We start from the raw sequence: 17,337 nt of genomic DNA on the forward strand, positions 1-17,337 counted from the left end.
TTAATGACAAATCGAAAATTGAGTATTACTCCGTCTTTACAACCATAAAACATGATTTGATTCATGGTCTAAAATAACACATTTTAAATTACAAAATACTACTTGTTTGTTACAAAAGTTGGTCTGCCACATACAAGAACCCAAGCTAAAGTAAAAACTAATTGCTTGCCACTATTTAAAGGCATGGTTCCTAATATATACAACAAAAGATGGAAAATCATCATAGGAACTTTAAATACACAATGTAGTAATAGTTGGCAATCTTGGTATCATTTGACAAAATGGTAGTACATCAGCAAGTCTATGCGCATTCATATATCTCTATCAGGTTCCACTTGTTCGAGAGTTGTCTTCAAATACAACAAAGGTTCAATACCGGTATTACCTAGTAAGAGGAGAAATTAGATCACTGAATCCTGTAATTATAAGAAAAGATAGAATTGTTGAAAAAAAAAATATCTGTGAACGGAAGTTCACTAACATGTTATAAGTCAACAAGCTTCAGCATATGTCATGCACACATGAAAGCAGCACAAGCTTGAAGTAGAGAGAGCCTCCCCCCGCCCTTTAAAAGAAGAGACGGTATTGGGAGCTCAACAACAATTATTACAACTCAGGGGAAAAAGTTTGTAGTAGACAATAATTGACAAATTAGTTCATTTTGGAACTGAATGTCAGACTCACAGATCTGTGACCTGCAAGACATAATGCACAAATAAACCTCACACTACTTAAACCAAAAGGACCTACAGAAAGATACAATTAATTACTCCATTTGAAACAAAAGAAAAGTGATTTCACCTAATCCTTCTTGACCCAATATATACAAGTTGTTCTACAATACCAATGCATTACTAAATATCATTGTAGTAACATTAATCAAAACAATACTGTGTGCCACTTAACAATGTTAACAATATTAAAAAATTAGCTTCTTTCTTGATACTTTTATAAATTGCTGACACGACTCATTTATTAGATCAAAGGAAGTTAGTAGTAACACATGCAAATCATGCATAAATGTGTAATGTGTGTAATGCCTAATCTCTTAGGTGGCAATGTAAGCCACCAAAATCTTTGTCCATAAATGTGTGTTTAGCAAATCATGCATGACCAACTTACAGCAGGGGTTAAGGATTCCAATAGATAAAGGAGCCTAACCCAGCAGATTTTGTGGATTTGAAGAAGCCAGAGGCTCTGCATTTAAGTAGGAGGTCAAAGCAGTTATTGCAGCTGCTGTATACAGTTTATGACAAGCTAGGAATGATTCAGTTTTGAACAAGGTAGATTTTGTAGGGAGATTTGTACAAATTGTTTAGCATACAGTAAGAATATAGATTATTGTATAAGGCACAAGGCAGGTAGAGATATAGACTGGTTTTACAGTTTGTGATGATTACAGTTATATTTTGAGATGTTTAGTATATGGTATACAAGAAATCATGTTTTCGACATCATTCAGTCTTATCTCTGAATTCATATAATCATACACGATATTAAGTTCATTGCAAAAAAAAATTGAGATTATGCACATGATCAAAAAGAAAGTCAGTACAGAGGATAAAAGTTGGTCTAGAGTGTGCAATGTATGTACTGGACCAGGCTGTTGGTTTATGTACTGTTTAGCCTTTTGGTCTTTGGGTGATCTTAGAATTTTGTCCAATTTCCAACTCGGCTTAAATGTGTAAAAATGTTTTGGTAATAGAATTTTACTTAACAAAAAAATGTAGTCGTGACCAGGTTGTGGCCACTTTCATTTTTAAAACTTTAGCATGTCCTTCCTGTAAAATTAGTCCCTTACTCCCCATGCTTAAGATTTAATTTTAAAAAATTAGTCGACAATACTCTACTTACCCAAGAAAGAAAAAAAGAAATTACCAAGACACTAACTTTAGGCCTATAGGGTATTGACAAAGCCAAAGATATAACCAGGTAGACATTCAGTGCCCCAAGAACATTGCGAAATGCATACAAAAATTAAAACAGTAAACCACACTTAGACTTACTGTATTTCAATTTTGGCTTTCTTGTTAGCCTTTTTCTTCTTTCTACGCTTCCTTTTCCCCACACTATCTGATGCATCTAAAGGAGTTGTTTCCCCCAGTGAAGATATAAATTCAATAGTAAGCGGAACTGGTTCAGAACATGTCTCTAGTACTGGCTTTCTAAATTCATCTCTGGGTAGAATATGAGACTGTCCCCGGAGAACATTTAATAGAACACTACCAATCCCATTACTAGATTGGTCAGTGACTTTTTCCTTTTCACTCGATTGCTCTGGGAGGGCCAATGCAACAACATTCCCACCACTAGCTTGGTCAGCACTATCTTCCTTTTTGCTTGATTGCTTTGGTAGGGCTAATGCAGCAACCTTCAAAATCTCACCAGCTTGACAAGTACCTTCAGCATCTCCTTTGATTGCAGTAGGCCCAAGGGCGGTTCCGGAATTTGGCTGCAAAGAGGAGACACATCTATCTGCATTTGCATGAATATGTTCATGCACTGCAGAAAAAAGTTTAGCTTTGGATTTTATAATCTCAGATAGATGCATTCCTTCTTCAGTTGCTGCACAATCAAAGATACCATGTAAAGTGCTATATATACAATCGTGCATCACATCAAACTTGAATGCATAAGTTTCACATTAAGGTAAGAGCGTACCTAAAATGGATAAAATAACAGCACGTGCTGCTAACTGCTCAGCCTCTTTCTTGTTTACACTAGCTTCACCAACATACCTTACCCCTCTGAATTCCAAAGTGGAAATGAAAACAGGAATAAGCCCCTCTGACTTCACAGTATCATACTTGGGCTTTTCTATATTCATTTTCACAGCGAACTCATGAAGAATAGACTTACAAAATACCTTATCCTAAAACATGGATTTGAATATGAAATATTAGAGGAAATTCAAAGGCACAAATCTGAACTGAAACTTGAAGAAATGAAGATCATTTTATCTTCAAATGCTGCCCATCTTTCTAAGATATGTCTTACATCATTGTGCAATGTTAGAAAGAGCATGATAGTCCAGTCATATACAATCAGATGAGATGACCATCTGCTTTTCTTTGATCTGGGAAGTTGTGATACAAATAGCCCTGATTATTGTTGTATGGTCTCTCCCACTTGAGCAAGATTAATTTGGTAGCCCAAATTGAAGGATATTTTGTATAATTAATCATCATTCAATAGACCTAATTATTCAGAATTGGTGGATCTAAGAAAGGATAAAGAGCATTTATCAAGCATCACACAATAGAACACGAAATTATGGTTGCAATAAATAATACTTCGTAAGAGTCAAATGAGGAAAAAAAATCACAACTCTAAGTTGATGAAGAGGTCCAAAGCAAAAAATCAAAGAATATTGACAAACCACAAGCACTAAATAATTTCAACCTATTATTGATAGGTAATGTACCTGAAAAATTGGAGGAAATCCTCCTTCAGTTGTCTTCTTGGATATACAATTCTTTATCTTCTTAGATATTCCTTCCAATGCATGCTTTGCAGCATCTTGCTCAGCTGCCTTTCTGTTAGTAAGTGTGTCCATAGATGTGTAAGTTTCTCCATCTATCTCAACAGTAGATGTAAATCTTGGAGCTTGTGAAGGTCCTCCATTGTTTATGGTACGATAAACTGGTAATGGTATGTTTGCTCTTTGAGCATACTCTTGCAAGCGATTCTTGTATAGCAAATGCTCAGTGATACCTACATTAGTGTGAGACACAGAAACTTGATTATACTCCACAAGTTGATTACGCTCAGGAGTCAGGAATGACTACTTCAATGTGAGACACGTTTTTACGTTAAACCCTAGCACAAATATGAATAGTGCACAAAGATCATCCTCGGTAGTACTCAACAGTCGCATATAAGCAATCTATGTGCAATTTTTGTAGAGCTACTCCCTCCGCCCCCAAGCATTAATAACATTAATCAACGAGTGATTTTGTCATGCATTCCAATTAAATACAGAACATCATATTAAGAAAATATATTGAATGCTAAAGATTGTAAAAATAATACGGAGTTATTAATGCTGGTAATTAGTGGTCTTGACTCTTAATACAAGCCGGTTTCGAGGGCGACAGAGCAAGAGAGCAACATACCATGGCTCAGACTCACCACATAACAATACTGTACATCAGTAAATTATAAAATCTGTAATCTTCATTGAGTTTGTTCACTTTTCTCCCCAATTCCCTCATTCAAATTTCAACTTTATGCTTCTTAATCCTATTTATTTAGCCGTTAATTCAACAATTACCCACTAAACCCAGAAACAAAATCAAGCATGCATACACTTATTTAAACAAATCTGTAACAAACAAGGGTAATAAATTCCAATTAAACCCACCCCAATTCCCAGAACAAACAGCATTAATTCAAATTTATTCACTTTCACTATTTAAAAAAAATTAATAATAATAAAAATAAAAAAAATCAAAATGTATTCACTTTTACATAATCAAATAAAAAAGCATAGAAGCTGAAATTTAAATTACTAAAGCCCAAAATAAAAAGAACGGTAAAAAAAAAAAAAGGGAAAATAAAAATAAAGTAAAATAACCATACTTTGAGAGTGTTCTGGTTGCTGGGGTAACAACAGCAGTGAGCTGGGCTGGGAACCAGCTTCTTCCGCCATTATAGTACTTGATTTCAACTGAATTTTAGTAAAAATTGAAATTAGGGTTTTTCAGTAAATTTGGGAATTTGGGGAAGAAATTAATCAAAAAGTTGGTGAGTATTAATTTGAGTAGACTACCTTAAACTAAATCTGTATCCATAAAACTGAAGTAAACCCCCCACATTTTCGAGGTGAAAAATTACTCGGAGATATATTGCCCAAGTCTGTCAAAAAATAAATAAATAAATAAATATTGCCCAGAGGGCAGAGGCCACTAGGCCAGGCCCATATATGGTGAAACTGTGAAAGCTGTCAACCCAACACAACTCTTTCCTTACATTTTTCCCCAATTTTAGAAAATTAAAACTACAATTTATGCTTTTTTGTTTTTTGGTTTTTTGTCAATACAATTAGAATGGTCCAAATTTCGATCATACGGAGTATTTAAATATTTTTAAGATAGAATTATGTTACTTGTTAATTAAGATAGAATTATATGACTGGTTAACATAGAAGTACTACGTATGTTAATGCGCTTTTAGTTTTCTTTTAACCAGGGCAGCTAACGCGCGCGATGCGCGCGTCATAGCTAGCCATATCTTGAAGGTTTTTTTGGTTTGACTTTTAAATCACAAAATTAGTTAAATTAACAATAAGAGAAATTTTTTCTAAAAAAAACAATAAGAGAAAATATGTAATCAACTATATTTATGTGGTATAAATGTTCAAGACAACTAACATTTATGAAAGCATAAAAGTACATAAATATTTTAGAGGGTATAGTTGTCTAAACACTATTCATTAAAATAGCATCTACATATTAATGAGGGTATGTATGTAAATACACATTTTGAAGGGTATAATTGGCATTACACTATTCATAAGAGTATGTTTCTACTTTTTATAAGGTAGGGAACGCAAATTTGTCTTACTGATTTTCATCTATGTTGATATGGAGAAAGGAAAAGTTAATAAGAGTGTTGAAAAGACGAAGGGAGATGATGGATTGAGTGAAGATAACATCAAACAAAAGTACTTCTCCACGATCATATCGACAAAGAACAAATATCAACGAAAGAATTGTATAATCGTTTTTTGGAAGAAGGAAGACTGAGTTTGCAGGAAGAAACATTGATGCTGCAGTAAGAAAGCCACTTAATTTTGAGGATCCTTGTTCAGGTTATGCAATCCAAATGTGGTCTGATTCAAGGGAGTTAATCATGGATAACGATTGGCTTTACATGCAATCTGTACTTACAGATGTTGATTAATAATATATTTTTCAAGGTTAAATATGCAAAATGTAATTAGATGATTAGATCAATAATTCCATTTGCATGAAGCAATACATATAAATCAACAAAAATAACTTAAGATGACTTAACTATGAGCATCAAACACCAAAATTTCGAACCTATTTTCACCTTTCAAATAATACAAATCCAATAATTTATTCCTCACAGGAGTCCTAGCATCAACCATTTTTATCAAGTTTACACATTAATTATCAATTTAATGATATTTCACATAAGTAACTCAACTCATAATTCCATTTGCATAAAGCAATTCATATCTCAATAATAAACCAAGTATAACTCAAGATCACCCAACCCTGGGTAATAACTCAAAAATTTGGACCTCTTCACCATATAATTCACATAAAAGTGTAATTCACATTCAATTTCATTTCCAATTTAGGAATAGTTATCGAATAATTACAAACATTTACCAATATACCTTGAATATAAAATTCCCACGATACCATTCAATTAGATTAGGTATGGAGCCACGGAGCCATGGCCTCATTCCCTTAGCTTAGGAATTTTGTGTGAGAAACTTGAAATCTATACTTAGTATTTAAAAAAGCAAACCAAAAAAGACATATGTCATCAATCTATTAAACTTCCCTATCAATTCTTCAACTCAATGTGCCACATGTCGTTTTATATTTTTTATTTTTAATTATACAATTCTTCTTAACTCTTTCATTACACACTTTATCTTCATCTCCCCTCTTTAATTCAACCTTTTTATTTTCTCTCTTTGATTTTAATCCCTCCATCTTCTTTCTATTAAGTTTCATTTCAAATTAAAGTCCCAAAATTTTTATTTCTTTAATTATGTTTTCAGTTACATATTACACTCATAATTATTTATTGATTTTTCCTCACTCATCTCTCAATGCAATTTTCTATGAACAAGCCGTGCATTGCACGGGCCAGAAGGCTAGTTGGAAATTAAAAAAAAAAAACCAAATTGAATTAGGGTTTATACTACTTCCATTTTCCAGTAAATAAAAATAATCTTTTTTATTCAAACTCTCCGAAACCCTAACAAAATTCTCCCTTTAATCACCAAAATTTCTGGGTTTTCTCCATTGGAATGGTTGCATAATGAAGCAATCAAAGCGGCGTCACGGCCGCGATCGATCTCCATCACCACCATCATCGAAGAAGCACCACCATATTCACGGCAAAAGCCCTCAACGCCAAATTCATGATCTGGGTAAGCATCGCCCAGCTTTTATTTCGTATCTTGAATCCCCAAATTTACCCCCAAAAATCAAATTAATGTGTGAAATTGTAGCTAGTACCCCACCTTTATCAGTTGCGAAAGTTCTAGATGATAATGGTATTAGGGTAACTCAGGAAGATGTTGAACAAGTTCTTAAATTGTCATATGGTTATCCTGCTGCTGCTGTGAAGTTCTTTAGGTGGGCAGGACACCAATTGAATGATAGACATAGCCCTTATGCTTGGAATTTAGTTGTTGATATGTTAGGGAAGAATTCATTGTTTGATGCAATGTGGGATGCAATTAAGTCTATGAAGGAAGAAGGGATTCTTTCGCTTGCGACTTTTGCATCGGTTTTTAGTAGTTATGTGTTAGGGAATCGGGTTGATGAGACGTTTATGACGTTCGAGGTTATGGATCAGTATGGTGTTCCCAGGGACATTGTGGCATTGAATTCGCTATTGAGTGCGATTTGTAGGGAAGGGAAGACGGAGAAAGCAGATGAGTTTTTGAGGATTGCTAAGGATAAGATTAGGTTGGATGCTGATTCGTTTGCTATTTTGTTGGAGGGGTGGGAGAATGAAGGGAATGTAGCTGGTGCAAAGCGGACTTTTGGAGAGATGGTGGAGGAGATTGGTTGGGACCCTAGGAATGTGCCGGCTTATGACTCGTTTTTGTGCACATTGATTAAGGCTCAAAGTGGATTTCATGAAGCTTTGAAGTTCTTGAACACCATGAAGGAGAGGAGGTGTTCCCCTGGGATGAAGTTTTTTGGGGTTGCCTTGGAGGATTGTGTGAGGAAGAGTGATGCCCGAGGAGCTTCCTTGCTGTGGGAAGCGATGACAGTGAGGAGCGATTTCAGGCCTGATACTCAAATGTACAATATGATGATTACATTGCATTCTCATCTTGCTAATTTTGATATAGCTAGAAGGTATTTGGATGAGATGGTTTATGATGGTGTTTTTCCAGATTCAAAGAGTTATAATACTTTGTTTCAATACTTAGTTAAGAGTCATAAGCTTGATGAGCTATCATCTGTATTTACCGAGATGGTGAAGAATGAATTTTTACCTACCCAAGCTAATTGCATTGCTGCTGTTAGGCTTTACTTAGACTCTGGGGATCCATACATGGCTATTAAGGTCTGGAAATTCATGGTTGAGAATCATCAGTCTGATGAGTTGGAAGAGACTGGGAATTTCTTGGTTTTAGGGCTTCGTGACTGCAATAGAGTTCAAGAGGCAGTTAAGTATGCTGAAGACATGATTGAACGGAAGATAAAGTTGACTTCCTTTACACTATCTAAATTGAAACAAAATCTTGTAAAGGCAGGAAAAGGTCCTGTATATGATGAACTTTTTAGGAAGTGGAAACTTCGCTAAGTTTGCTTTATCACTCTTGGGATTCCTATGTCATTTACAGATTCAAACATCTCTGTTTCAAGGGTATGGACTTTATTTCCCTTACTTTGAACAGGTCGGAGCCTTTAAAAGCATTGGTATAATTTTAATTTGCCGGTGTGATGTCATACTCACTCAGGGATACTCACTGATCTGAGGTAACAAGGATAGCAGTCAACATTATAATCATAAAATCTAAACACTAATTTGTTTCCCTTTCCAAATATGTTTCTGAAGGCACACCCTGTACTCAGTAGCCAGAACTGTACAATTGATCTTATGACGGTTTTTTTTTCTTCTTCTGTAAATAAGGGAGAAAATACTTATGTTCATTTTTATCCATATTTCTTTTTCATGTGTTTGAGCATTGAATATTTTCTCATGTGCCCGGTGTTGTCTTCTGCTATATTGCTTAATAGCCCTTGGTTTTGTGGCACTCATTTTCATCCTGATGATTTGTGCTGAAATGTAACTTCCGCATCAACTCCAGATGTCCTTGGTTGATATACAAAGGAAAACCAACATGGATATTTCAGACTGAGTTGTCCTGAAAAAAGTAATACACCAAAAGCTTGTTCGATTCACTTGTGATGTCGAAGGCCTTTAAGGTGAGTGGTAGGATGTGAAACTCTGTTCCACCCCTGAATTACTCGTGGTTGGTGAATGTATTTAACCAGTTTCTCTACATCTTTCAATTCGCACATGATCTTAATTAGAATTGACCCAAAAAAAAAAAAAAAAAAAAAAAAAGAGTACATGAACAAGAGAATTCAGAATAAACCCTCAATAAGTGAGACATTATACGAGAACTCTGTACAATGATTCTTTGATGAATTATATATACCTAACGAACTCTGTACATGGAGCAGTTTGCCTTTGTTATTTACAATTTCATGCTCTCATGGTTAATTTTATAAAGGGTTGCTCTATGATGAAGTTGATGTTAACAGAAAAGCTCAAGTTTATTACCAATTTTTATAATATCAACATTCGACCTCTTTGCGTTCAACAACACTCAATAAACATGATCTTCCTCAGTAGCCTTACAATATTATGCATGAGGAACTTACTAAAAGAAATTATCAGCTTTGAAGTTATAAATGTGGCTCCATCGCTTCCCGGAAGTCCGGAACAACCAACTTCGGAACTTCCTGTGCCTGGTGAGCTCTGTATAGTCCATATAGTGCATAATGGAAGTAAGTGGTCTTAATTTGAGAGGAAGAAGTATGAATTATATTCTGATTTATACTTTTATTAGTAGTAATAATTTTTTGTATTAAGGCCCTGTTCTCTTCACCTTAAAAAAATAATATTAAGTAAAAATAATTTCAGTTCAGTAAAAATAAGTTCAGTTCAGTAAAAATAATTTCAGTTCAGTAAAAATAAGTTCAGTTCAGTAAAATTCAGTTTTCTTAAAGAAGAATTATAATAGAAAATCAGTAAAAATAATTTCAGTTTAGTAAAAATAATTTCAGTTCAGTAAAATTAAGTTCAGTTCAGTAAAAATAAGTTCAGTTCAGTAAATATGATTTCAGTTCAGCAAAATTAAGGTGAATCAAACAGGGCCTAAGTGTATTCATATTTATATAATTTGAGATATAAACAGATCAATGGATTAACTAAACAGCAAAGCTGGAATAGCTCAGCTGGTTAGAGCGTGTGGCTGTTAACCACAAGGTCGGAGGTTCGAACCCTCCTTCTAGCGTTTAAGCATTTTTTTTTTTGTTTTTTTTGGTTCTTTTCCTTTTTTTGGTCTTAAAAAAACGATGTTAGAGAATCGTTAGCGGGCAAAGCCCACATGATTTCTAGTCATGCCCGATAACCACTCCGGCACGCCCACAATCATATTTAATTATTATTTTAACTTGGATATAATATTTTCTCAAAAAAAAAAAAAAAAAAAAACTTGGATATAATATTATTTCTCTGCTTTTTTTTTTTTTTTTTTTTTTTTTTTTTTTTTTTTTTTTTTTTTGACTTTTACCAAACTACTCTTTGGCTCTTTGCACTCACATCATTCACTCTAAATACCTTAAGTCATACTCGCATAACGTAAAATTACAGTTAGTTACTTATGAGAGAATTTATTATAAGTATTTCAATGTGTACAGTTTTGGAAGCTTGATGTCTAGATTTTTAATACCAAACCATATTTCTAACTAATGACTTCGGTTTTTTAAAATTAAATTAAATTTAAACCATTTATAACTTTCATTTTAAATATTTTAAGCCATATTTAAGTAATAAGAGTACAAAATGTAAAATAGTTTTATGTGGTCGTTGTAACGTAAGAAGCTAGATGCCTAGAATAATGTATGGCTCGTTATTACAAAAACTAAATTGCTCATAAAGGCATGCATTCACATTGTGAACATACCATAAACATGCATGCATGGTACATTGGTACGGTTCTTTAATGAGACCACGTACCATATAACATGCAAATGGAGTAACGGTGAAGGCAATTAAATTAAGAGTAGTTTTAAACTCTTAATGATTCTTGAGGCAAGGAAGCACGTAAAGAGGTAGATCGATCACGAACAAACACAGTAACCCATAATCATCAATCCCCAACACCCAAGTTTCTCATGCACACGTGACGATGGGCCCATTTGTAGCTTATGATAAAATTAATTCCCCAAAATTTGGTAAGCTTAGCTTTGCTTTCTTGCATAATTTCTCCTATTAATGTTTTGCTTAACTAAACAAGTTACTTTAAATTCTTAATTAGTTTAATTAATTTAGTTTTATATGTGTAGAATTTTGCAAGCCTTCTAGAAACAATCCCTTTCATAGTTTAATGAAATCATTCCAAATCTTAGTTATGTAACAGTAACACTAGCTTGTTTTAATAATCGTGATTGTATTTTGTGACAAGTTCATAATTTTTAAAACAACACATATATTCAAAGTTCAGTCAACATGGTGTATGTCTTAGCATGTTTTATTTTATTTTGTCTAATTTTATCCTTACTATTCTTCTGATAGCGAGTGTACGCTATTGAAAGATAATATGAACTATGATATAATGTGCACTTATTTAACTTTTCTTAAAAAATACACATTATTATTTATAATAATACATTAATAAATGAAAATTCACTAAGAAAATAATTGAAGCACTCTTTTTATCTAAATAAATAAATATCAATACTTTAACATAAATTAAATTCCAAGGAATTCTTGCAAATGATGGGAAGAATATTTTGTACGAAGCATTGTTTGTTCATGTATATATTCATAATATAATTTAGTACTTTAGTAATCACAAGTAAGTCCAAAACTCCAAAAAATTAGATTATTCTTGTACATTTACAAAATTGAGATTATAATGATTATTGGTGGATTAATAGATCATCGATCTACTGTTGATGTGCAATAATTATCAAAAACAAAATATGATTTTGGCCAATTTGTAAAAGAATTCATACTAATTACTCGTACAAACTACAAATAAAGATGCAAGGGCCATGTGCAAATTAATAACATATCCACGTGTATAAACAAATAAAACAGTCACAAAATCTTCAAAAAATCAAAAAAATTCTAGAGTATGTATGTTGATTGTGATTCATGTTCAGCCCTTTGTTGAGTTGAAATGAGCTTTTAGGCTAAATCATTAAAGCATAATTATATTATAATTTAATATTATGTTGCTAAATGATTGATTTTTGGCAACTCATCATGCATGGAAAAACCATAATTACATAATTAGTGGGTTCATTAGAAAGTAATTCGATCTATGAACATGCATGTATGTGCATTAATATATATAATATAGATATATAGAGACAAAAGACGTAATTAAAGAAGATTAATTTCATTCATTTTTATAGTTTGTGGCCCCTAATTGTTGTTGATGTACACCTTACAATTGCCATGATAATTAATAAGTGTCAAAATGATGGGAGTGTTTGTTACAAGATATGGTTTTAATATGATCCAATGTATGACTTGTGTAAGATATTATGTCTCCTTAGGTATTTTATGTCCCACTTGGTTTTAATTAGGGTCACCTTAAGTGCATGAAGATTAAGGAATATTATTGACCCTATCTTATGGGTCCCACATTTCTAATAGTTTCCACCTTGTATTTACTTGCTATCTTGAGAAATTGTGACGAGTATATATATACAATATCTATGTACAACTGTACGAGTATATGGGTAGTGTGTAGTACGTAGTGCCATATACTGATCCGAGATTATAACAGTTGCTATATCCGATCTTCGACTTTTAAACGTAAATTTAAGTGTCGTATTTCACCAAACTCATTTTAGAAGAGATTTTCTTGATAAAAGTTACAGCTGATTTATACTTTGTATATTTACATAAAAAGTTATAATTTGTTATAATACTTTGAATATGTAAGGATTATACTACTTGGCCTACTTTATTTATATATTGCTTTTTTGTTTGTTTTTTCTTTTCTTTTTTTTTTTTTTTTGTTTTTTTTACTAAGAGATTTACTAGTCATTAGATACGTACCTAGCTATACTAGTAATTTTTAAATTCAAAGGGAAATCCCCACATTATAATTATGTAGTTGAGGGTGATGAATATTAATTAACCGCCTTAATCATAAGGTGAGAGCACTATCGTATGCCATACGTTTACCTCAACTCCTACTAGATTATCTATTTCATCTTTGAATGAAAACGGTATTAACTTCTTAAGATATACAAGTTGATTATTGTCATTCTCATATATACCATATGATTAGTTTTTATAAAGACACTTAATTAGTTTAGGTACATCAAATACTATTTTTAATTTCATATTAGTTTTGTTTTGGAGTTGTTTTCTTGCGTGTGCAAAATATGTGCAATCACAATCAACCAAGATAAGAAAAGTCCTTAAATCCTTAGTTAAGACGAGTTTGGTGATATATTATAAAGTCCTCTTATACACGGCTACAATAAAAATTATAAAAAACCTTGTGTTATTGACTAATTTGATATATATCGTTCGCCTACTTCTATGTTTTTTTTTAGTGTAAAATGCCTTTTCTTTACCAGTCACAGGTGAGCTACACGTTTATGCATAAAATAGCAAATTACATTATTTAAATTACTTACTTTTTTATTGGTTTAAACATATTTACTTGTGGGCTATATATGTACCGTACCGACTGCTGTTTTGTTGAAATTTTAACAACGTTGGTTTACAATTACATGCAAGTTTAGGTTTTTCTTTTATTTATTTATTTTTTTTTTTTTTTGAGAAAACATGCATGTTTAGGTTAATTAAAAGTAATAGGATACATTTGAGTCTAAATTATAATAAAAATACGAACATAATTTATGCTACAATAAGGGCCTGTTCACATTTACTTAATTTCAGTTCAGTTCAGCTTCAATCAGTTCAGTTCATTTTAGCTCCAATCAGTTCAATTCAGTTCAGCTCTTAATTTCCTTCTCTCATAAAATATTCATTTCAGCTCAATTCAGTTCAGTTCAGTTCAGCTCCAATCAGTTCAGTTCAGTTCAGTTCAGCTCACTTCAGTAAATGTGAACAAGCCCTAAGGATGGTTTAATTTAATTGTTGTACACTTGCATGTATAGATACATATTTATCAATTGATCTCTTTGTTCTTTTAGGTTAATTGATATATACCAATTAAAAACATAGGTATTTTGTAAAATTTTAAATTAAGATATTAATTACTCGTAAGTTTAGTCTTATATGAGTACTTTCAGATTGCGTTTTGCATAATGGTTGTGCTGGTAATTGATTGGTTCAATATTGGATGATTTTTATGTATCACAATAATAAGATTAATGCATAAATATTAATATATTGATGAAGTGATTAGGGGAAGAATAATAACATACAAACAATTCTTCTTTCCTTGAATTATGAATTACAAAATTAGGTGACCCTTTTATTTAGGGTTTTAAAGGAGGGACTGAGGGAGAGTATCAAGCTATCAATTGAATAACTACCACTTTCAACCGACCACTCAGTAGCTTCTTACATAAATTGCTATCTTGTCGTGAGCATTTAAAAGCCCTACAAATTGAGAGTGATAACAATCCAAAATTAAATGATCAATTAACTAGCCCTACAAATTAAAGCATCCAATCCACCTTATCTCTTCCATTTCCATTTTCATTTTCTCCTTTATTATTATTTCAAAACCAAATAAAAAAGTGAAACACAATTGAAAATGTGATTTTTGTTTCATTACAAAGTACGGAGTATTATTTTTTTTAGTAAAAAATCATTTCCTCTTGAAAACATTTTACGTCAAATCACATAGAGCATGCTTTAGTTCAAATCATTCCGAATGATCACTACTACAAGGCCCATACCCATATCTCTTAGCATAACTAGTATTAATTGCTTTAAAATTAAAATATTGATAGTTGATAGTTGATACCCTTTATGATTTTTATAAAGAACCATGTGGAATTAAATTCCATACTTCTTAAATATGAATTTAAATTATTTTGCATCCTTTATTTTTATCTTATTCATTTTTTTTTCTTCCTTAGATTATGCATTATAAGGAGTATTTTGCAGTTTTGCTATATTCTTAAGGTTTGTCCTTTAATTAATAGAAAAATATATATAGGCCCCTAAGAAGCCATAACCAATAATTATTAGAAAGTTCATACCTAAAAACCGGTTAGTTTTGGCAGAAAGCTGAATAATACCAAAGGAAGGAAGAAGGTAGTATATCCAATTCTAACCAATTTTAATTTGATTGTGACTTCTTATTTCCCATTTTCCTTAATCTGCCGATGTCATTCCATTAATTAATGCATTCACAACACATGTCATGCACATAATACATGTATCACTAATATAGTACAGTAGTACTTCATACTGATTGTTATACTTTCTATTTTGATGTTTGATTTTCCTAATTTTTTTTCCCATATCTAGTTATCTTATACTGTATCAATTAATGAGGGTATTTTTTTTTTAATGCATCATTTATTATACCGTAATATTTTTAGTTAGGTATTAGTAAATATTAAAACCAAATAAAATTATGAAATAAAATTTTATCAAACCCTAAGTTTATTTATTACTCCGTAAAATATATATAGGAGTAGTGATCACTAATGATAATTATGGTCAAGAAATATAAGTAAAAGTCAATTCGTGTGTTCTAAGAAATGACACTTACACCTTCACCACACTTTTTGCAAATCAATTTTAGCCAACATTTGAAGTTTTCAAAGCATAAAAGTTTTGTATAAAAGTGTTTGTAATCTTGTGTTCCATAAACAAACAAAAATAATACAACAACCCCAACCCTAAATCTCAAAAGAGATTGATCTAGAAAAAATATAAAAATGAATAAATGAAAGATGTAAAAAAAAATTAAATGAAATCTTATACCTTATTGGTTGGCTTACTTTACCGGAATGTTATATTTAAGCTCGAGAGGGGGGTGGTGAGGATTAAAAATAGATTCGAAGTACTATTTCGTATTAAATATCTTGTACATTTTTATAATTAATGCTTAATAATGCAAATCTATTTTGCATAAACTTTTAAAATATAAATCATATAATATACGGGGTATTAAATACTTACAAAGTACAGAGTATGTACTATATACGACGTAGCAATAACAAATAAACACCGTGTATTACAAAAGTTTGGATTTCAAGTGGTGAGGAAACGAAGCTATAAATAAAAACATCTCAGCTGTCATGCTTAGTTGCTAAGGGGTGAAGAATGAAAAAGTGTCGGATGGTCACCAAACTAGTAATCATACTTGTTTAATTTGGCTACTAATTATCCTATTATTATCAATACTTTTTTAATCTTCATATCCCAACGTCCTAATCCCCATATCTTTTTTACAAGTCACAACCTTTCATATCTTGTTCTTTTATTTTCTTTTCTATTCTTAGGTAGATATATATAGACCACTTTTATCCCACTCTTTTTCAAATCTCAATGACCAACCATTCTATTTTGATTTTCCAACATGGCAACTATTCAACACCAATTTTAGATTTTAATTAAAACCAAATTTATTTAGTAAATATAAAAATTATTGTTGATGTCTGATGAGGTATAAGGGTCTGTTCTGTTTACCTTATTTTCACTTAATTCATGTGTAATAAGTTCACTTAAGTTCAGATTAGTTCTAATAAGTTTTGATAAAGGATTATCTAAGTACAAATTACAACTAAATTAAGTTTTAATAAGGTCTAATAAGTCCAGATAAGTAAAAATCAAGTGAATAAAACACACCTTAAATGTATAATAGCTTCTAATAAGTAAAATAAACTTTTAATAGTACAAAGCAGTTTAGTTACCGAATAAAACCTAAATTGTCAAATCCATAAAATTTTCAAGACAAATAGGTCAAACACCTTATATTTTTCTACACTTTATTTTCTTGAATTGAACCTTTTCACCCTATAGTTACTTAAGTCCAATCTATATACTTCGTATTTATGACTAATATGAGTAATCCAAATTATAAAGATACATACGCACAAATCTTTACCATATATTTACTATCCTTTTAGGCATACAATATCACAATCCTTGAGATTTGATCATAGTATGAAGTATATCCTAAAATATCATTAGTAGACAAATTTCGCCTAATATGAACTCATAATCCAAAATTAAACACGACGAACATAAATGCTTACCAAAGAACAATACGTGGACGACTTCTTCCATCCCAAAAACACCCTCTATTTAGGTCGATTAATCAATCCTCGAAAACACACTATAAACCCCCCTAATAAATCGATCACCCAACCTCACTACCCTCCAAATAATGGAGTAACGGTCCCAAGTAGGTGC

At 31.9% G+C, this 17,337-nt stretch overlaps 2 protein-coding genes and 1 non-coding gene across 3 annotated transcripts; 2 read left to right on the forward strand and 1 right to left on the reverse strand.

Annotated features, from left to right (window-relative positions):
* LOC145595165 (uncharacterized) lies at positions 1-4,800 on the reverse strand. Its single transcript, XM_081651538.1, has 5 exons — positions 4,582-4,800; positions 3,425-3,714; positions 2,662-2,872; positions 2,007-2,565; positions 1-385 (listed from the first exon to the last, which is right to left on the reverse strand). Exons 1-5 carry the CDS (start codon positions 4,649-4,651, stop codon positions 382-384), a joined length of 1,134 nt encoding a protein of 377 aa, XP_081507664.1. The 5' UTR covers positions 4,652-4,800; the 3' UTR covers positions 1-381.
* A 2,073-nt stretch (positions 4,801-6,873) lies between these two features.
* On the forward strand, positions 6,874-8,905 carry LOC145594853 (pentatricopeptide repeat-containing protein At5g15010, mitochondrial-like). The gene has a single exon (XM_081651199.1). It carries the CDS (start codon positions 7,027-7,029, stop codon positions 8,530-8,532), a length of 1,506 nt encoding a protein of 501 aa, XP_081507325.1. The 5' UTR covers positions 6,874-7,026; the 3' UTR covers positions 8,533-8,905.
* Positions 8,906-10,181: 1,276 nt separating this feature from the next.
* Positions 10,182-10,255, forward strand: TRNAN-GUU (transfer RNA asparagine (anticodon GUU)). The gene has a single exon. It is a non-coding gene; the product is annotated as a tRNA-Asn (tRNA).
* The last annotated feature ends 7,082 nt before the right edge of the window (positions 10,256-17,337 follow it).

This window comes from Chenopodium album, chromosome 19 (genome assembly GCF_948465745.1).
Source record: "Chenopodium album chromosome 19, dcCheAlbu1.1, whole genome shotgun sequence".
Taxonomy (NCBI): Eukaryota; Viridiplantae; Streptophyta; class Magnoliopsida; order Caryophyllales; family Amaranthaceae; genus Chenopodium; species Chenopodium album.

What these genes read in the sequence shown, in the direction of transcription:
- LOC145595165 (XM_081651538.1), bottom strand. Translation starts at nt 4,651, where the DNA reads ATGGCGGAAGAAGCTGGTTCCCAGCCCAGCTCACTGCTGTTGTTACCC. An exon ending in GATTTCCTCCAATTTTTCAG is followed by an intron (nt 2,873 to 3,424) that starts GTACATTACCTA and finishes TCCATGTTTTAG; the next exon opens with GATAAGGTATTTTGTAAGTC. An exon ending in TGTTATTTTATCCATTTTAG is followed by an intron (nt 2,566 to 2,661) that starts GTACGCTCTTAC and finishes TTGATTGTGCAG; the next exon opens with CAACTGAAGAAGGAATGCAT.
- LOC145594853 (XM_081651199.1), top strand. Translation starts at nt 7,027, where the DNA reads ATGAAGCAATCAAAGCGGCGTCACGGCCGCGATCGATCTCCATCACCA.